General features: G+C 36.3%; 1 protein-coding gene across 2 annotated transcripts; it reads left to right on the top strand.

Annotated features, from left to right (window-relative positions):
- Nucleotides 1-2446: 2446 nt before the first annotated feature.
- Nucleotides 2447-21347, top strand: NFIL3 (nuclear factor, interleukin 3 regulated). Of its 2 annotated transcripts, none has more exons than XM_020976700.2 (2): nucleotides 2447-3047; nucleotides 18900-21347. In XM_020976700.2, exon 2 carries the CDS (start codon nucleotides 19093-19095, stop codon nucleotides 20473-20475), a length of 1383 nt encoding a protein of 460 aa, XP_020832359.1. In that variant the 5' UTR covers nucleotides 2447-3047; nucleotides 18900-19092; the 3' UTR covers nucleotides 20476-21347. The 2 variants fall into 2 exon arrangements, with proteins under 2 accessions (XP_020832359.1, XP_020832360.1); XM_020976701.2 differs by lacking the exon at nucleotides 2447-3047 and adding an exon at nucleotides 3453-3668.
- Nucleotides 21348-21472: the final 125 nt, after the last annotated feature.

Below are 21472 nucleotides of genomic sequence, written 5' to 3'. Positions count from 1 at the left end.
ATAGCTTTGGAAGCTCTGAAGTGGGCTATCCAGCAGTCTTTCCCTGGTTCATTTTGATCGCATGAAACCTACGTTCTTTGATGTTTCAGTTGTAAGGACAAAACTGAATATAGCATTTAGCAGACACCAAACAAATGTTAGGCTTCTGGAGGAATAACCTTCCAGAAACAGCCACTTGCCCTTAAAGAAATTTGTTTGCCTGCTATTGGGCTGTATTTGCTACTGAACAAATGATATCATGTTGACCCTTCATTGTGAGGTGCCCATTATGAGTTATGTGTTTCAAGATTATTGTAACAAAATGGGCCAGACACAGGAAGCTTCCATCCTTTAAAGGAAATTGTAATCCAATATCATGCTTATCTGGCTTCTTCAGGTGTTATTGCCTTCATGAACAGATAATGATATTGGTAGAGGCTGAATCTCTAGTTGCAACTAAAACATTTTTATTTATACTTACTCTTGTACACAGGGATTTGAATGGGTATATAGTTATTAAAGACTCTCCATTTTGGGGCCAGAATTGATGGAAGCATTTTGGTCATGTCTCCCACTTAATACAGTTGTTTGTAGTGCATCAGAAGTATTACTATTTGTGCTATGAACCTGACATGATTATTTTAGTGATGGAAGATCCTATAGAAAAATTTAGGGAACTTGCTGCCAAGGGGTGGGATGTAGTAGGAATGACACCAGTTTTGTATAGGCTTGTTTGGTGTTCTGAAGGGTTTGGAAGGTGGAGGTCATTTGATTTCCCTTTTGCCTGATGAATAGAAGGCCCAAGTTTAGGGTGATTTGGTGTCAGTTTTTATCAGAGCTCATACTGCCTTTGGAGAATGTTTTTCTAACTTAGCATGGGCTTTGCCTGACTGTGGAAGTAGAAGGGAATAGTGCTTTATATCCTTTTATACCTTGGAAATTTTAATCTTTTAATTTATTACTAATAAACTGTTATTGTATTTTGTGATCTATGAGTGACTATCAGGATAATGAGCAAAAACATGTAATATATAAAGTCTAAAGAAAGCCAGACTCTATTGGTTTACATAATTGCTGTAGTTTTCATTTCCTGAAAAAATCAAGTGCACAAATACTCCTCTAACACAGTTTGTGAATAACTCTTAAAATAATTCTTTCACTTACATGTCAGTTCTTACAGAGTGAAGGGAAGGAAAGAAGACATCAAGTTAGTTGGAGAATCTCTAACATCCTTATCTATGAAGATCATTAAAGGAAGACATTAACACACAGTATATGCTTTGTAGCCCACAGCAGAAAATGCCAACTGGCATAACAGCAGAGAACACACCCAATAATGAATCAACACGTATGGCTTCAGCAGACTTTCATGCCAGCCAAAGATTATGTATAATTCAGCGGAGGACTGCCCATATGTGGTGGCTGGAAAGATATAAATCAGGAAAACTAGTTTTTCAATTTTGTTATACAATCACTTTTAAGTTTTAGTATCCTTAGTTTTGGAGGGAAGTGGTGTGTTTTTACATTCTTCTCTATTTTGTAGTAGTAGTGGCCCATTTAATATAGATTCAGAGGATTTTTTGGTTTATTTTAATCAATGATCTACATAACAAAGCCTTATTCTGAATCAAGCCTTTGAATCACTCTTCTCTCTCCCACCCTATCCCTATTTTCAAACCTTTTGCAGAAAAGCTTCCTTTAGGAAATACAGTCTACTCCAGCTTCCCCCATCCCTGATTCATTGCTGCCTGGGCCTCTAGCAAACCAACAGGACAATCCACTCCTATTTCGAATATGTCCTCCTCTCTCACCACGCTTCACGCCCCTATCAATTTCTTATCTATGAGGTCATGGGGGCTGAGTATGTGCTTATTTAACCAACAGCACTTTCTGCTCCCCAGGAGCTGGGGGTGAGTGTAAACTGTGAATCATGTAGCTTGGCTTCAGATTTTTCTTCTCCCCCCCACCCAGCCTCAAAGCTACCACTGTCCACATTTCAGCGAAGCTGCCTCTCCAACGCGGCCCCGGGGATCCCCCTGCAACAGGTAGCTAGGTTGTCTTTCACAGCTTTAAAAAAAAAGAAACCCGGAGCCAGAAGAATGGGGAGAAAAAAAAGAAATAGAGGAAAAAGTGAGAAAAGAAAAAGGAGAATTAAGGGGTTGAGTCCACCTTAACTCAAACTCGCTGGCCCGCTCCACGTAAATGTCAGTGCTCCTCCCTCCTCCCCTCCTTTCCTCCTTTTCTCCTCTCCCCTCCGCTCTTATGCAATACACTTAGCACATATAGTACCACAAATGGTTGAGCTGAGGGAGGAAGGGAGAAGGAGGAGTAGATGTAATAGGGACAGGGAGGGAAGGAAAGCATTGGTAGTGGTGTCGTTGGAAAAGAGGGAGGGAAGAAGAAAAGAGGGAGGGACGTAAGCAATTCAAGTGCCAGGCCTCCTCCTCTATTCCTCCGCCCCGACGAGTAGTAACCATTGGTGGTGGGGTTGGCTCTAGGCTCTGTGATTGGGGCACGGTGGACGCCACTCACCACCGAGGCTGGCAGAAGGGTACGTTGCAAGGAGCACGATGTTGACCTACTAACACAGATCTCTGGCGGCGGCGGCAGCGGCGGCGGCGCGGTGGTGGTTCCCCGCTGTAGCAGGCTGGTAGACCCCTCCCATCACTCCTCCTCTACCGCCACCCAACCCCCCGCCCCAGCCCCCGCCCCAGCCCCTCTCTCCGACCCCAGGAAGTGCTGCAACTGGCTGTCTCCTCTGTGTCGCGCTACCAGCCTGTGGGCCTGCCCCGGAGGTGGGAGCGAAGCCCCTAGCGAGCCACTTCTCTTCAGATCCTTTGATGCTGCCCCTCGGCCCCCCATCCCCCCTACTCCAGCACACACAGCAATACCCAAGCCTCACTCAACCCTGCCCAGCCTCTATCCTCTTCTAGAGCTGAGGCTAGGAGTCGGGTGTTGTGTTGTGTTCTCTGGTTCACTCGCGACTTTCCGGGGAGACCTCTTCTCGTTTTTGTTGCGTTTTCTGCCCCTCCCACCACATTCTTCGGGCCAAGATGAAAATGAGAAAGGTAATTACACACGTTGTGTACTAATATTTCTAGGCTTTGTTTTCATTTTCTGTCTTTGTGTCTCTCTGAATCTCCCTCTGTCTTTCCACTCACTACCTTACCTTACCCCACCCACTCATGTGTAATTTCGAAAAGTTACTGTCACATTCAGAAGTGTGTCTGTATAAAATAGTGTGTTTATATTACATCTCTAGACGTGTGTATTTATTAATTATACAAACTTTTGCTGGTATGTCAATGTCGGAATCTCCACCTTAAGGTGACTATATTGATTGCCACCCCCATTCCCCAGCACGTAGACTTTGCTCCCTTTCTCTACCCTGCAGTTGCATAATATGACGGTATTTAAGGAAAATTGATGTTTTGATAGGGAAAAGCACTAAGGAAGCCCTTCTGAGGTCAATCCATTTCCGAGCATGCAGCAAAGGGCTTTCTGACTCACGCCCCCACTCCCTCTCCTCCAGGGATGGAGGGAGATTAGGGGGTGGGGGAAAAGGAGAAGATGTGAGGGGTTGAGTAACACTAAAATACTTAATTTGGTTGAGAAATGTGGTTTTGAAAGGGGGGTGGTGGTGACGGCATTCAGAAAATGCCTGTTCAACAATTGCTTCTGTGTCGGAGGTTAGTTACCTATAGTTTCCACGCTGTTTGTCGTTAGCATGTTTTAAAAGCCCGAAGGAAGATTTGTGAGGTTTGTTCTTTCATACATTGCATAATCCGCCCACTGTGAAATACTGGCAAAGATTATGAGAATGGTGTGTGTGTGTGTGTGTGTGTGTGTGTGTGTGTGTGTGTGTGTGTGTGTAATGATTTTGTAATTTTGGTGCAGCGTCGGGGAATTAGTTTATTATAAATTACATCTATTTTCTATCTTAAGTACTAAATAATTTAAGGTCCACAAAAATATACACATTCTAGTTCAGTGTTGGGTTTAAGATTATAAGGAAGCTACATAATCTTATCGTGTGTCTCTGGGGTGTTATTTTTTAAATCTGGAAAGAATTGTGCCGGTTAAATTATTCCCTTCCATTAACGGAAATATTTTATTGTTAACTCCCTTTTCCCCTCACTTTTGTATAATTGGTTTTTCAGACTTTGCAAAACAGATCACCTAATAGTTCCTGGAAATGTTGCATTATGTAACCACAGAATTTGCTGGCAGAGGACAGAGGAAGAGGGAGCTAATTACGCGATTTTTATAATCTAGCTACAAAGAAACTAGGGCAATAAGCTTTTTTAAAAAATGGCACGGTAGCAGTTTTTTAAAAGGATGTTTATAAATAGAAAAGTAGACAACTGGGTAAGACGTGAGTTCGTTCATGCTGCTGAATATGTCATATACCCAAAAATGAAATTGTGTTCTTCTATATTTAGCCCTATCACAATTTAGCAATTGTGGCTTCACGGTGCTATTTCTGGTGTTTTCTCTAGGACTGTTAGCAAATAGACGTTCAGGGCCATTTGCTGAGGTTTAACTCCAGGTCTTTTGAGACGTTTGGATGAATCTACATTTTTGACGGCGTCTTCCCTAAGTGAAATGACTTTCTTTAAAAAATAAAGACTGGGAAACTGCTGCTCAGAGAAAACCTCCCAGAAGGTTCAAGAGTCATTTTCTCTTCTGGGCGTTTGTAATTAGCAACAATGAAGTCACAACTATTTCCTTCAGATTAGATTTACCACTCCCACCCTCAGATGTTATTTGTAGGAGGTAGACATAGGTCAGTAGTTTATGTTGCATTTCCTGATTTCATTCAGAATAATATATTGTAGAGGGGTGTGTGCGTGGTGTGTGTGTGTGTGTGTGTGTGTGTGTGTGTGTGTGTGTAAAATACATAGTCCTTAGGGAACTTCCCCTGCTTAAAGCTCTTTCTCTAATTATATTTGCTGTCTCTTGTCTCTATATATGTATACACACACATATACATATTCCGACACATATGTATTTGGCATAATTTAGGTGTAGACATACATTTTGTATTAATTAGAATATTTTTAATGTTTTTTTGTATTTTTGTAATTATTTTTTTGAGAAATGTATGTACTTATAAATAATTATAGTCTCTTTCTAGGAAATTAATTTCTACTTCAGTACCCTCAGTTAAGCTTCTCGTCCATCCATAGCAGCCTATGTGCTTGCTTAGGTTGAAGGGTATCTCAGAGCTCTCACTAGGAGGCCAAGAGAATGGCAGCTCCTCCTCCTGGTAGCTACTGACAGTGGCCAGGCCCCAGTTTCCTTTTTCTGCTGGCCCACCACCTTCAGAAGATCCCTGAAGCAAACTACACTCCTTCCTTTCTAGGCTTTACCCCTCCAGACCTTTACTGGGTCTATAATGGGATTATAGGAGTTACAAGTTGTTCGGGATGGTAGGAGAGATTGTCAGCATTGTCTGAGGTGGTAAGATGATGGTAGGAGAGGTAAAATAGAAATGAAGAGGACTTGGGTTGGCCAGGGGTGGAGTTAAGGATGAGAGATAACTCCCACTAGGCTGGGGGAAAGGGGCACTGGATGGATGGCGCTGCCGATTCTGCTCTTCTTTCTCCACATCCTTTTCTTTGTTCTGGGTGGGGAGGGAGGGGGCGGCGCTGCCGCCGTGGGGCTGGGAGGAGTGCAGCACCAAACCCTTAGTTAGAGGAGGCAAGGGGTAAAGAGTAGTTGGGTTATGTATAAATGGGGCAATGGATGGGCAGCTCAAATATAGTTTCTGTGAGAATAGGGAATACAATGCGCCAGTTAGTGATAATGTATTAATTGGCAGAGCTGCGGAGCCCAGAAGAAGCAGAGATACGTCTGTAGTCATGTCATGTGGAATGTGAAAAAGCTGTTCATTAATGTAGAGGAAAGAAAAGGAGGCGAAGAGGAAACCTCCAAGAATGGAAAACGGGCAGGGTGGGGGAGTAGAGGGAGGCATTCTGGGAGGGAGGAGGAAGAAAGAAAGGGAGTTTGTCATGTTGCAAATTGTTAAGCAATGCTTCCTTTTTATCTTTTGCACAAATCGGGGAGTTCATTGCTTTTACTCTTTTCTTTGTGTCTGCTGATTGGGAAACATCTTTCCTCTAGGGGCAGAATTTGGTTTCAAAAATGAAATGAAAAGTGATACACCCTCCCTTATATTATCGATCCCTCTCCCCCCAGAAACAGTGATGGAAGTTTGGGTGGTGCATATTAGACCACATGCTCCTGTGTTCTTTAGAAGCTAACAAATGGAGGGGAAATGTAAAGTCAGCCCCTTTATATTTGCATCTCCCGTGGATAAACCCTATCAGGTGGTATTTTTTTTCCACTAGAAAACATCCATGGATATGACTAGTAGTTGTCACGTGTGGTCATCAGAGTTCAAAGTAAAGGGCAGGATCTTAACTGCACTGTTCTAATACTGTCATTCCAATAGATTTATGAGACATTTTTTTAAGGGAATGACTTTTTGGAAATATGTTTTAAAACATTCTGTTTTCTTTGAATATGTACAAAAATGAAACATTCTTTGCTGTGGATGGATGGAAAAGTTATTGTGGCGACATTTGCTTCATCACTTTTTAATATAATATAGCAAATTGTATGCCATATTTAGGTAGCATTTACTAGGCTTTTCCCCTCGATTTTTTAAACTGTTGGACAACTCTGGGAAATCTATTTCCAGAAAATAATCGCTAATGTTCAAAAATACAAGCATTTTCATTTCTCTTGATCCATGTAATATTTGTTCCACAAAGCTTGCATAGAATTTATTTAAAGACTCTGAATTTAGTAAATTAAGTCATTCTGCCACAGATTTTTTAGCTTTCTAAACACTGTTATGTTTGATTTTGGGTTTATTCTTTTTAATTTTTTTAAAGATCTATGATGTCATCCCTGTAGGTATCTCTTAGGAAGGAAACTCTACTAATACCCATTGGCAAATGCAACTTCGTGTTAAGAGTATCCTGGGGGCACTGAGAGGTTAGGTGACATGCTTTGGGTCACACACTGACCAGTATTTATCAGCTGGGACTTGAACACTGAACTGCCTTCTTGATTCTTTTTGACTAAGCTGCCTCTTAAGTTTGAAAAAGATTACCAATAAGGTTTTAGTAAGGCAAGCTCCCCAGGTTTTCCTTTCACAGCTTTAGGCTGTTTCACTAATTATTTCTTTGTTTGTTTGTTTATGGAGATACCTTGGACTAGTGGCAATAAACAAACTGTATATTTTACAAAGCACTTCATTCCTCATAACAACTCTGACCTAAGTAGGACAGGCATTAATTATCTCTGTTTTGCAAATGAAAAAATTGAAGGAAGTGTCCATCAGTAGAGTCCTCTACACAGTAGGAATCTGAATTTGGAACCCACCTGCCCCACTTCTTGGTTTCCTTCCCAGTTTGTGCCCCTAGACTTGTGGCATATCATTCTTTTACTATCTTACCTTATGTGCAGGAAGGCTATCTGGCTAACTATGTTGAAAATTATGGTACAGGGGCAGTATTTTTATTGTTAATAACATTAAAGTCTAAAAATATTTTCTAATAAAGCCCGTATTTTTCTAAGGCTAGTATAGCCATATGAGATAAACAGTGCAAATGCATCTATATGTGTGTATATGTATATATGTGTATGTATACATTTATATATTTGTAGACACAGACACACATACATATATGCTCACACATACACACGTAATGATATTGAGGTTAATACCCCAGTCTCCAGTCTCTCAATTGCTGTTACCCTTCTTGGAATAGAAAATAATTTTTAGTTCAGATAAACTTATTCCTTTTTGATGTTGAATTTTAGTGAAGGCTGACTATGGTTTTGGAAAGAATTTCCTTGTCTGGCTAGTTAGTATTGAAAGCTTATCTTTGTGAACTGCAATTATAAAATCACTATGATGCAACTACTTAAAAAAATACAAACCTTTGCTTGAGACTTCTTGTACATGTTGAGCAATGTGTCTGACTCACCACTTTAATAGATTCTTCTAGATGACCTTGCTGTGGTCATTACAGCCAACTATTAGATACATGATTAAGGATATGTAATGGAAAAGGTGTAGTCATATAGTCAAGGTTTTATTTTTATGATAGTTAGAATCACAACTATTTAAATATTTCAGTTGTAATCCAGATGGCACTGAGGCATTAAAGTTTAAAGAACAAAAGAAAAAAATAGAAATTGATGACTTAAAAACATTTATATTTAGGATTTTACTCAAATTATAGAAAGAAGGTCATTGACAATTTCTTTTCTTGTTTTTTTTAAATGGCTGGCAATAATACATTACTTGATATCTTGTTATTTTTATAAATTTATTTTTGTTGAGATTGGCCTAATATTCTGAGAATGTTGAAAAACTTTTAACTTTAAATATAGGTATTATATGAGATTTTTATTACCTCTTTTCAATTATCTCTAGATTGTAAATAATCTTCTTGTAGTAGCTACTACTTTTCATATGATTTAAATTTCAGATCAGCATAATGCTAATGAAAAAGTTTCACTGACATGCTAGTACAGATCATTTTTATTAAACTGTGCTTTGTAGATTCTGTTTCGTTGGAATTAAGAATTTGTTTATATAGCAGGTATAAAAGGATGATGCCCCCACATGTAGCAGGTTAAATGGGATCTGTAGACTATGACCATATGTATTTTGTAGGTTAACCAAATTCATCCTTCCCCTTGACTCAATGCTTTTGTTACTGTTTAGTCATTTTTCAGTAATGTTTTGACTTCATGCCCCCTTTTGGGGGTTTTCTTGGCAAGGATACTGGAGTGGTTTGCCATTGTCTTCTCCAGCTCTTTTTACACATGAGGAAACTGAGGCAAATAGGGTTGTGTGACTTGCCCAGGGTTACACAGCTAGAGAGTGTGTGAGGCCAGCTTTGAACTCAGATCTTCCTGACTCTAGGCCCATTAGATAGAGCACTTCTCTTCCTTTCTTTTCTCATGTCTTCAGTTTTACCTCTAACAATGTGACAAGAAACATTACTTTAGCTTTCTTTTTTTGTGCTTTATCAAGTCGATCCTCATAGATTAAAAAAGTAAAAACAAACAAAAAATTCTATTCCCTAACTCCATAGAGAGAAGCACAGACATTTCTCAACTGTCACCTCAAAACTACCAGTATAAACTACTTTTTCTACAACATTTGATATGTTTTTATACTTTTAAATGGCGAGAGTATCCATAATCTTTACAGCACTTAGGCATTGGAAATAAGGGTTACATTTACAAGCCTTTTAGCTATCTTAAAATTGTATATTTTATCATTTTACCCTTCTCAGACCCTCAGTAAGCAATGTTATAAATTATTGCCAAAGATAAACTTATTTATGATTTTTTTAATCTATCCTCTTCACAAGAAAATTACAGGAAAAATCAGTGAAATCTGCCATCCTCTTACTCTGAACCAGAGTGCGGAATAATATAAAAGAGGGGCAGGAATATTAGTTTTCTGCCCTCACTTCCTCTTTAATCCTTTTTTCCATACTTATTCCTTCCATTTGTTATATATAGAAAAAATTAGTCACATTCTTCAGTGTCCACTGAGCTGTCAGTGTTGCTTTTTGATTTCTACAAGCCAGTTATCCCTACCTTGAAACCTTCTCTTGAAGTCTATAAACCATTTGTGCATTTACTGATTGTCCCCCTTTGAAGAATATTCCCTATTTTACAGAACACTTAGGTGCACTTTGTACTCCCAAATTATTCCTTCATTTGAGCCTTTTAAAATTTAACTTTACATCACTCTTCAAACTATTTAAGTAATTGCTTTCAGGTATGCATGTCTACCCATTTACTTTTGCAACATTGTTTCCAGATTCTCTTTTCACAGTGAATTAAATTGTAGTCAACTCTACTTTAATATAAAAGTTTGTCATTTGAAAATGTCTTAAACCATAAAAATACTTTGCCTGTATAAGAAGGAAAATAATTGTGTTAATATAATAAAATTATATTTATCATCAATCAAAAGCACTCAAGTTTAAAAGCACTGCTTTATATTAACTTTTTAAAAAGCTAATTTATCACATTATCTTTTGTCAAAGATAAGAGAAAATAAAGCAAAAACTGAGTTTCCTTAGCACATTAATCAAATGTTGATGTTCTGTTAGTAGGTTTTACATGAATGACAGATTATTTCAATATTATAGTATTTGATTTTAAATATATAAGTTGAGATTTCTCAAATAGTGTATTTTTTGGAGGCATTTAATTAAACATAGATTCAGAATATCTTTTCATAATTCAAAACTTTGCTTTACTCATAGGTTGTTTAGAAAATGCCCATGAAACTAAAATATGTCTATACTGGTTTTCTTTTATTCAATTATGCATAGCTCATTTTTTCCATATTTTTACACACATTTCACTTGTAATTATAACCTTTATAAAAATTAAAGAAACTACTAATGGATGAAATTTTAAACTGTTTCCACAAAGGTAGTGCATCAAATACAACCCACCATCTTCTTAGTAATTGTTATACAATTTAACCTAATTTCAGTTCACTATGAAAAGTTTCCTTTTTTAATGTCAGAATAAAATTTAGTTTGCTAAAATTGCTTTGCAAATATGACTGGTAGATAATACTGATGCCTATCTTAAACCATATTTCAAAATCTTTGTATCTTTTTACTTTTTTGCCTTTGGTGATTTAAAAAAATTAATTCCTACTAGTGCCCACAATAGAAAATTGAAAAAAAAAAAAAGAAAGAAAACAGGAAAAACCCTTCAAAATAAGTATGCATAGTCCAGAAAAATGAAGCCCCACATTGGACATGTCCAATTAATTCTCATTCCAGATTTTAAGTTCTTCACCTTTATGGGTAGAGGTATGTTAATGATATATCTTTAGTCTTCTGGACTCATAGTTTATCAGCTCATGTAGGTCTTCCTAGTTTCTCTCAAACTGTCCATTTTGTCATTTTTATGACACAATAATATTCTATTGCATTCATATATAACATTTTTTTCTAGCCATTCCCCAATAGGTGGTACCCCCTTAATTTCCATTTTGTGGCTACTATAAAAAAGGCTGCTATCAGTATTTTTGTATATAAGGGTCCTTTCACTCTTGATCTCATTAAAGTATAGATTGCTTACTGGTATAGTTGCATCAAAAGGTATGTATAGGTTAGTAACTTTTGGGGTAGAGTTTCAAATTGCTTTGCAGAATGGCTGGACTAATTCATAGCTTTGCCAACAATGCACCGTTGTATATGTTTTCTAGCAGTATCTCCATTCCAACATTTGTCAGTTTCCTTAATTTTCATCTTTACGAATCTTAATAGCAGAAATTCATTCTTGAGAGTTTTCCATTTGCTTTCCCCCATAAAAGTTTAGCCAATAAAACCCTACTTTTCCTTAGCTACACAAATTAATGCCATTTTAGGTTGTACTGAGAGAATCAATATCCAGGACTGGGGAGGCAACAGAATTAATGCCTTCTACCTTGGTTTAAAAAAAAAAAGGAAAGGAAAGGAAAAGAATCTATAGTATTGGGCTCAGTTGCGGCTCCACATTTTTAGGAAAAACATTGAGAAGCTGGAAGTGTTCGTGGGAGAATAAGCAGTATGTCTTTTGGTACTATCTCCTCTTTCACTTCTGTCTCACATAATGAGGTGGTCCTTCTCCTTGCCAAGGCCAATCCCTCAATAACCATGTAATTCATTCCATCCCATCTTTTACAACAGATTGTCTCCACTATCATCCCCATTGTCTCACTTATTTCCAATCTCTGCCTTTCCTGTCTACTTACGTATTGCCTACAAACATGCTCATGTCTCCTCTACCCTGAAAAAAAACCTCACTTGATCCATCCTAGCAGCTATCATCCTATACCTAGCTCTTCCCTTTAGCAACTAAACTCCTTCAGGACATCTACAATAAGTACCTCCACTCATTCTCCTCTCACTCTCTTTTTAACTCTCTGCAATCTGGCTTCAGGCCCCATTATTCAAATAAAAATTACTCTGTCCTGAGTTATTATAATCTCTTAAATGCCATATCCAATGCCTTTTTTTCAGTCCTCATCCTTCTTGACCTCTCTGCAGTCTTTGACGTTATTGATCACCCTCTTCTTGATACTCTTTTCTTTATAGGTTTTTGTGACAGTACTCTGTTTCTTAGTGTCTTTTGCTGGCTTTTCATCTAGGTCATAGTGCTTACCTGTGAGGTCCTACAGGGCTCTTTCCTGAACCTATTTCTCATCTCCCTCCATACTATTTCACATGGCAATCTAATTAGCTCCCCCAAATTCGTTATTTTAACCAATATGCTGATTCTCAAATCTAATTATCTAGCCCTAACCTCTCTGTTAATCTGCAGTCTCACATCTCAAACGTGATGTACCATAAACATCTTCAATTCAACTCATTATCTTTCCCCCCAAACTCTCTTCCATTCCAACATTTTCTATTACTATCTAGGGGACTACCATTCTCCCAGTCCCCCAAGCTTACAACCTAAGTGTCATCTCCTTCTCATTCTCAACTCCCCCCTTTCCCTGCCCTACCACATCCAATCTGTTGACAAAGCCTGTCAATTTTATCTTCATAAAATCTCTTGTATATGCCCCTTTCTCTCCTGACACTGCCTCCACTCCTGTATAACCCCTCATCACTTTATGCCTGCACTTCAATTTGTCTTTTACTCAAAGTGATTTTCCTAAGGTGCAGGTCTGTCTTTGTCATCCTCTACTCAATAAACTGAAGTCGCAACCTGTCACCTCCAGAATCGAACATAAAATCTTCTGTTTGGTGTTCAGAGTTCTTTTTCACCTGCTTTCCTCACCTTTCCAGACTTCTTATACCTTATATCCCCCACTTATTCTTCAATCCAGCAACACTAGCCTCTCTACTGTTCCTCATTCAAGACACTTCATCACATAACTCTGGGTATTTTCACTGATAGTCTCATGCATGGAGTATTTTCCATCCTCATCACTGCCTCCTGGCTTCCCTGGCTTCCGTCAAGACCCCGCTAAAATCTCACCTTCCATAGGAAGTCTTTCATGATCTGTCTTAATTCTAGTGCCTTATTTCTGTTGATTATTTTGTATTTATCCTTTATAGATCTTGCTTGTACATAGTTATTTTTGTGCTATTTACTCCATTATAGATTATGAGTTCCTTGAGGGTAGGGTCTGTCTTTTGCCCTTTGTTGTAACTATCCATAGCATCTAGCACAGTGCCTGGCACATGGTGTGTACTAAGTATATGTTTATTGACTAATTTTGTGATCCTGCTATTTGAGGATTGGTTGAAGGAAGTAGGGATGTTTATTTTAGAAAAGAAAAATTGAGGAAGGTTGTAGTGGACCTGATAGTTATTTCCAATTATTTAAAGGGTTGTCATGTGGAAAAGGGATTAAAATTGTTTTGCTTGGTCCCAGAAAGTAGGTGGAAATTATAGAGATTATGTGATTAGTAATATAATGTTGTTCAGTTGTTTTCAGTTGAGTCCAATTCTTCATGACTCCATTTGGGGTTTTCTTGGCAAAGATATTGGAGTGGTTTGCCATTTTTTTCAGCTCATTTCATAGTTGAGAAAACTGAGGCAAGCAGGGTTGTAATTGCCATGGGCAGGAGTGGGGAACCTGTGGCCTTGAGGCCACATGTGGCCTTCCAGATCCTCAAGTGTGGCCCTTTGACTGAATCCAAACTTCATGGAACAAATCCCCTTAATAAAAAGATTTGTTTTGTGAAACTTGGACTCAGTCAAAAGGCCACAACCAAGGACCTAGAAGGCCACATGTGGCTTCAACTCCCCCATCCCTGGCCTAGGGTCATACAACTAGTAAATATCTGAGGCCAGATTTGAACTCAGGGAGATGTCTTCCTGACTCCAGACCCTGCACTCTAGACACTGAACCATCTAGCTGCCTGATTAGAAACATAAGTAGAAAGTTAATTTTCAGTGATGCTGCTTCTTAAAAATAAGCATAGCTTGAAATGAAGATTTGTGCTTATTCATTATTTTAGTGACTTGTCTAAATTATTAGAAATATGTGAAAAATAGCTTCATTAAATCCCTTTCACTCTTAAATAATAAAAGCAATTCACATTAGTTATCCCTTTCACATCGGGGCCGGGTATCCCTGCCTTCATCTCCCATAATCTGGAAAATTTGCATAAAAATTTTTGGCCCTCCCATCATAATAAAGAAGTCTGATTTTTTTTCATTTTCTTTTACGTGTTGTTTACAGTACCTTTTTGTAAAATTTGGGTTAAGTATTTGGTCATAGGCCCTGTGTTGTATGTGGCTTCCTCAAAACTCCCCAGAAATTCTCATTTAATTTCTTATGCCTGCCTTGGATTTATCAAAACATAGACATGGGAAAAATCGTGATGTAGAAGGGATAACTGTAATATCATGTTTGTATCTACTATAAAAGTACTTTATACACATAATGTTAGCTCATTTGATATTGTGAGCTTTGTGTTCAAGTGTTTGATAATTCATTATTTTACAGATGAGAAAACTGAGACTCAGAGATGTTAAATATCTTGCCCAAGTTCACTCTTCTAGTAAATGGCAGAGCTATAACTTTTACTCAGGTCTTCTGACTGCAAGGTTAATTTTTTCCCCCACTACCATAAAGAAGTAAAGCAACTCATGCCTACACAGTTTAATGCTTTTTTAAAAAAAAATTATTCTGTAGAAAACAGGGGGGAGAAAAGGAAAGTGAAAACATAAAGTAAATTCAAGTGCATCATGATGATATTTCATTAGTGTGTTTGGAAAATTAGATAACTAAAATGAGCATACATTAGCAAGCCCTTTCTGGGTTTGGGTTTTGTGACATTGGGATTTGGGGGTAGGGTAAGCAGAGGGCTGAGTTTTTAAGGTACCGTGATAAACTAAAGCTTGTAATGAAGTTAACAGTACTGAATACAATACTATCATTAACAACATCATTGTATTGGCATTTGGTGCTATTAATATCATTTACCAAAAAGAAACTTAAGTAATGACTAATACAGAACAGAATTCTCTGTTATTTTTAAAATATTTTATGAGGAAATGATAAAGTAGTTGTAAAATTAATCATAAGGGAAAATATTTGAGATTGAAATGTAGTCTGAGGAATCAAGATAATTCTTCCTGATGACATCATCAGTTGTTACCAAAGGGAAATAATTGTCTTGACTGAAGACACTGGATTATTTGCTATCAGATAGAATATAATTCCTTTGGGTTGTCCTATGGAGAAATCTGTTGAAAAATCATCTTGTACTCTGCTTAAATATAAGACTAATTTAAGTCTTATGAGGCCAAGTTTCCCCATTATTCTACATTCAAGATTATAGCTGATTTCAGTGGGATTTTTAAAATGTGGAATATTGACCATCATTATCCATAGTTACAAGTATAGTTAATTTTGACTTTCCTATATTATTTTAAATGTAAAAAGCCAGGAAAGATAAATATTTAGATGATGTGTGAAAATACATAAGTTATTATAAGAGGGTTTTTTTCTCAATTATCAACTGTTCCCAAAGCATAAATAAGGTACTTTATGAAGCTGTTATGAAACAGTATATAGGTGGTGGTGTAGTGACTGCAGTTTATGCAGATTCAAAAAAAAGTTTGCTTCACTGGAAGAAGGTATCTCAATAATAAGTATAATACATGAAAATAATTTCATATGCATGTGGCGAACACTATTGCAATGTTACCTTTGTAGTAACATTGTATGATAGAACCAAGAAAAATCCAGTCATATTAAGCAAGTCCTGGGAAGGGAAATGGTGAGTTGAGGTCTGTGTTATACATTAGAATAAATGAAGAGAATATATATTATGTGGAAATATATGCATACGATTTTAAATTAGAATGTTAAAATGGGGACCAATAGTTTTGAGATATGAAAATTATTATGAATGAATGAATATTTAAAAAATTAAACACTAAAGTTGTCTTCTGCATAATATAGAGCTAACCCTGATTTCTTGACAGCTGTGCTACTCCACAGTAAAAGCGCTGGAAGATACTACCAAGCTTGAAAGCATTGTTTTTGAGGACCATCTTAAACTCAAGGGACTTAGTACCAACATGTAGGCCACCGTAGATGAATGGAACTGAGAAAGCATGGATCATAGCCACAGTAATAAGAGCACAGAATTTTTATGACATATAAAGTTAATAAGTGTTTATTCAACACACAAAAGGCAGTATGTCTTTGTGTTGTGTTAACTGCTTTATAAATGTTGAAGTTTGGTAATCTATATAGAAAACATTTGAAATATGGGAAAAGTTAATCAGGAAAATGAAGATTTTAGCCAGAGTCCACTATATTGGCTGCAGAAGTAGTGAGGTAACTATGCTTAGAGCAGAGGTTCTTAACTGTTTGTATGTCACAGATTCCTTTGGCTGTATGGTGAAGCCTGCTGACCCCTTCTCAGAGTACTGTGTTTACACAGGCATATAAAGGAAACCAATTATATTGAAAGTGTTATCCAAATATTTTTAAAAAAATTTGTTGACCCCAAGTTAAGGACCCTTAAACTTACAAGAAATAGTATTGAAAACAATGAAGGGAAAAATAAAGAGAAAGGAAAGGTAGATTTAGGCTTGTTTTGGGCTCCCAATATTCTGTGCCTCCCCCTTACCAAGTTATCTCTGTCTTTGAGCTGATCAGTTGAAGAATCAAATGATACATACATTTGGTCAATGTAGAAAGCATAGAAATAACAGGACAAATAATTGAAATAAGCAAAATAGATCTCCATACCATTAATGTAGACCTGGAAAGTAAAATTAAGTGGAAAGAGATAATGAAAAGAGAGAACATGTAAAATTGGTGAAAGGAAAAGTAGTTGTGTATAGAGATAGAGCACTTGAACAAAGTAACACATTGTGTTCATAATTGTAGTTCCAGAGAATAAAATGAATCTGTTGAAGGATACTTGGTAGCTAAAGACACATGGAAAGCTGATGTAGTTATCTTTATCTTGAGTTACTGATTTTCTCAATACCTATGTCACTGTGGTAATGCAGACCTATATACTAACCATGTAACGTGGCAAAACATTTTAACAGGTAAGAATCATTCATCAGTCAGGGAAAATGTTTTTCATGTTACGAAAAGAACAAATCTGAATAGAAAACTATGAGAATTAGCATTATTTCCCTAAATAGTAGATTAAAAAAAATCTTCTGAAGTGTTATTGTCTATTGTGTGCTAACCTTCTGACTTTATTTTCCATAAGATTATATTATCAGACATAGTAATATGGTAGTAATTAATCATGGATTTCAGTGAATCATGATTAGCTATTCTTTTGGCCGTGCAGAGTTTTTTGTGACAGAAAAATTGGCACAGTTTTATGGAATAGAACATAGCTAGAAACCTTATTCTTTATGACCCCTTTTAATTGTTATTGTGTCACTTTTTCTATACCGTCTGTAAAAGACAAAGTAAACTGACTGAATGCTGTACTTTCAGATTTTCCCAGCTGATAAGTTAAAAGTTAAAATTACTTTCTTTAGTCAGTGTAAAACTATGCACAATAAATGGTGACAAACACTAGAGATTAGTTTTATGTAAGCAGAATCAGGTGTCACTGACTGCTAAGTGGAGAGCCATGTTTGAGCAGCTGCCTTATTAAATAATCCTTACAAAAATATGAATATACAATTAAGGCATTGAGAAGGATATCTAGAAAATGTCTAGTCTAGAAAAAAAATCAAGACTTTCTTATAGAAACAAAGTATTTATTTGGATTCAGTGTCTAATATTGAGCACCTTGTTAAGCCAAAGCCAAATTCAGATCCTAAATATTTCATTAATAGAATAGAGTATTTTGAAGATGAAAAGGACCTTTGGGATCATCAAATCTATTCCTGTCAGTTGAAATTCTAGAAGCACAGAAGAGTGACATGATAAAAATGAAACTTCAATTCTTTTTTTCTGTATTTGAATTTTTTCTTGTGCCCTAAATTGAAAACTCTTTTACTGCTAAGAAAAATAAATTTCTTTATAGCATTGAATTGTTCTTATATTTCATGTTAAATTATTTAACAAAGCTACTATAAAAATGTAACCCATTGTGATAGCAATATTAAGCCTTTCAAAAATGCTTATCATATTTCTAAGTGAAATTTTGCTCAATTAATTTTGAGGGAACTAGAAATATAAAACATTTATAATTGTATAGCACAGATGCTTTCAAAAGAGATGCCTGTTTTGAAAGGCAGACTACTTTCCTCTTGCTGCTGAATGAGATGAGTCACCTGTTGAAACAAGCTAAGTTACTAGGCCAAGCTTTCATTCAGTGAGATTATGGAAAATTTTATGTATACATTGTGGTCAGATTTTTTAATATATTTTATATGAATATTACTTTAATTGTTTCAAGAATGCAAATTCATTTTATATGTTTTGTTGTGAAAAACTGGAATTAGATCTTTTGAAATTGCAGACGCAGTATAGCATAGGAGGATAGAGTGCTTAGTTTGGAGTGAAAGAGAATTGGGTCCAAATTTCCACTAAGACACTTACTAACCAGTTGACCCTGGGCAAATCACTTTGCTTCTGTGTCTCAGGTAATACCATAGGATTTAATTTAAGTAATAGTTGGGTTACAACATTATGTGTCTTAACTACCAAGAGAAAGTTTTCATTATTATGCTTTTAAGATGGCTGAGGGAATTCTCATACCAGCCTTCAATTATTTGCCCTTTCTTAAAGTCAAATGAATTTATGCCAGAGTTATTTTTTTTAAATAATAAGATCTATAGGAAGTAGTATGAATATCATCTAAAGTGATTTAAAAGTAGCATGGCACAAAAGTGGCAGGTTATCAAAAACAAAAACCAGAGATGTATAACTGAAAAACTAAAGATGTGTTTTTTTTAATTTATTTATTGCAGATCGCTTAGAAGACTTCCACTCTATTTAGCAAGAAGAGCATATGTGTTCTTACCTTTTGTAATATGAAACAAAAAGAGGAATGCTGATGGATATAAAATTATGATTTTTAAAGAACTGTGGTTTGAAAAATACTGGAGATATAATTTACCCTGCAACAGAAGATAAAAAAAGATTTAGTTAAAATTATTTCTGATGCAGCTAAGAAAAATGCAGGCCATTAAAAAGGAGCAGGCACTTGTTGATACAAGTAGAAATGTGGACAAAATGATAGTACTTAACTCTGCTCTAACTGAAGTATCCGAAGACTTGAATACAAATGAAGATATATTACTTAATGAAGGAGTTGGTGGAAAAAACAAATCTTCAGCTTGCAGGAGAAAACGGGAATTCATTCCAGATGAAAAGAAAGATGCTATGTATTGGGAAAAAAGGCGAAAGAATAATGAAGCTGCCAAAAGATCTCGTGAGAAACGTCGGCTGAATGACCTGGTTTTGGAAAACAAATTAATTGCATTGGGAGAAGAGAATGCTTCCTTAAAAGCAGAACTGCTCTCACTAAAATTAAAATTTGGTTTAATTAGTTCGGCAGTGTATGCTCAAGAGATACAGAAACTCAGCAATTCTACAGCTGTGTATTTCCAATATCAAACAACCAAATCAAATGTTAGCTCATTTGTCGATGAACATGAAACTTCTATAGTAGGAAGTAGTTGCATTTCTGTCATTAAACACTCTCCTCAAAGCTCTTTGTCTGATGTCTCAGAAGTGTCATCAATAGAGCATTCTCAGGAGAGTCCTATTCAGAACAATTGCAGAAGTCCTCAGAATAAGTTCCAAGACATAAAACAGGAACCTATGGAATTAGAGAGCTATACAAGAGAGTCAAGAGATGATAGAGGTTCTTATACAGCATCCATTTATCAAAACTACATAGGAAACACATTTTCTGGTTATTCTCACTCACCTCCTCTCTTGCAAGTCAATAGATCCTCCAGTAATTCACCAAGAACATCAGAAACTGATGACGGTGTGGTAGGCAAGTCATCTGATGGAGAAGATGAGCAACAAGTTCCCAAAGGCCCAATCCATTCCCCAGTTGAACTTAAAAGCATACATGCAACAGTTGTTAAAGTCCCAGAAGTAAATTCTGCACTACCACATAAGCTTCGGATTAAAGCCAAAGCCATGCAAATAAAAGTGGAAACATTAGATAATGAGTTTGATGCCACACAGAAACTCTCCTCACCTATTGATATGTCATCAAAGAGACATTTTGAACTTGAAAAGCATGATACACAAAATTTGGTACATTCTTCCCTTACGCCTTTCTCCGTGCAAGTGACTAACATTCAAGATTGGTCACTCAAACCAGAACATTGGCATCCAAAAGAACTCAATGGCAAAATTCAGAATAGTTGCAAAACTGGAGTTATTGAAATTAAAGACAGTGTCTACAATGTCTCTGACTCAGAGAACTTGTATTTAAAACAAGGGATAGCAAACTTATCTGCAGAGGTTGCTTCACTTAAAAGACTTATAACTACACAACAAATTTCTGCTTCAGACTCTACTTAAGTTACTACTGAATTGTTTTAAAGATGTCATTTGTAGTAGATCAACATGTTTTGTATTATGCTGAATTTTCACTGGACTTGTGAGGTCATTTCACTGTAATGTTCACATGTTGTCTGATAGGTGTCTTTTAGTGCACAAATTATTATGAAGATTAGGTTGTGTAATGATCACTATGCCTTGTGTATAGTCAAGTAGCCTGTGCAAAGGCTAACTATAGAACATTATTTTTTGTCGTTCAATTATTAAGTGTGCAAGTTACCGCTTACAATAAAGTATTGGTGACAAACATGGAATTTTACTACAGTAAAGCCAATTCAGTGAAAAAGGCATTGGTTCTGTTAAATGATGGAATAATTACACATTTAACATTTTACTTATTCCTTTGAGTTTTATCTTTTAACCAAGATAAATTTGTAATACACATTTTCCAAGGAATTCACTTTGATTTTCCTTGAGTTTGGCTAACTCTAACCCCTTGAAAAGAAAAAAAAATGAAACCCTAGAAAAGAAAAAAAATAATCTATTTTTTTCTTTAAAAATTCCTTCCTTAAAGGCTTGTCATTATTAATTTTTTTTTCCTTTTAAGATGAACTTTTCATTACACATCAGTTGTTTGGTTTTTGTTTTTTAAAGAAAGGCCCAAGTTGATTATCAGTAGCCTTGCCAGAGTCATCTCTTATAAGCAGTGTACATAGATGCAGTTAACTGAATCAGTGACATGGCTTACTATAATGCTATGAGTGATAAGAAAATGGATAAAGGGAAAATATTTGTGTAATTTTCTTTGATTGTAACCCATGCAGCTCTGGCAGATGACCATCTGGGGAGCTTAGCTCTTTAGTAATAAAATAAAACACCAAAATATACCTGTATTTTTAACTTGCATACTACTTTTGTATACTTTACATACTTTACAAAATTTCAAAGGACACATTAATTTCTTTTTTGTCTTCATGCAGTTTGACCATATAAAAGTGTTTGACTTAACATTAACCTA

This window comes from Phascolarctos cinereus, unplaced genomic scaffold (assembly GCF_003287225.1).
Source record: "Phascolarctos cinereus isolate Bilbo 61053 unplaced genomic scaffold, phaCin_HiC Scaffold_4;HRSCAF=312, whole genome shotgun sequence".
Classification (NCBI taxonomy): domain Eukaryota; kingdom Metazoa; phylum Chordata; class Mammalia; order Diprotodontia; family Phascolarctidae; genus Phascolarctos; species Phascolarctos cinereus.
This window is presented reverse-complemented; position numbering and strand designations above follow the sequence as displayed.

Coding starts and splice junctions, on each gene's coding strand:
- NFIL3 (XM_020976700.2), top strand. CDS start 19,093: ATGCAGCTAAGAAAAATGCAGGCCATTAAAAAGGAGCAGGCACTTGTT.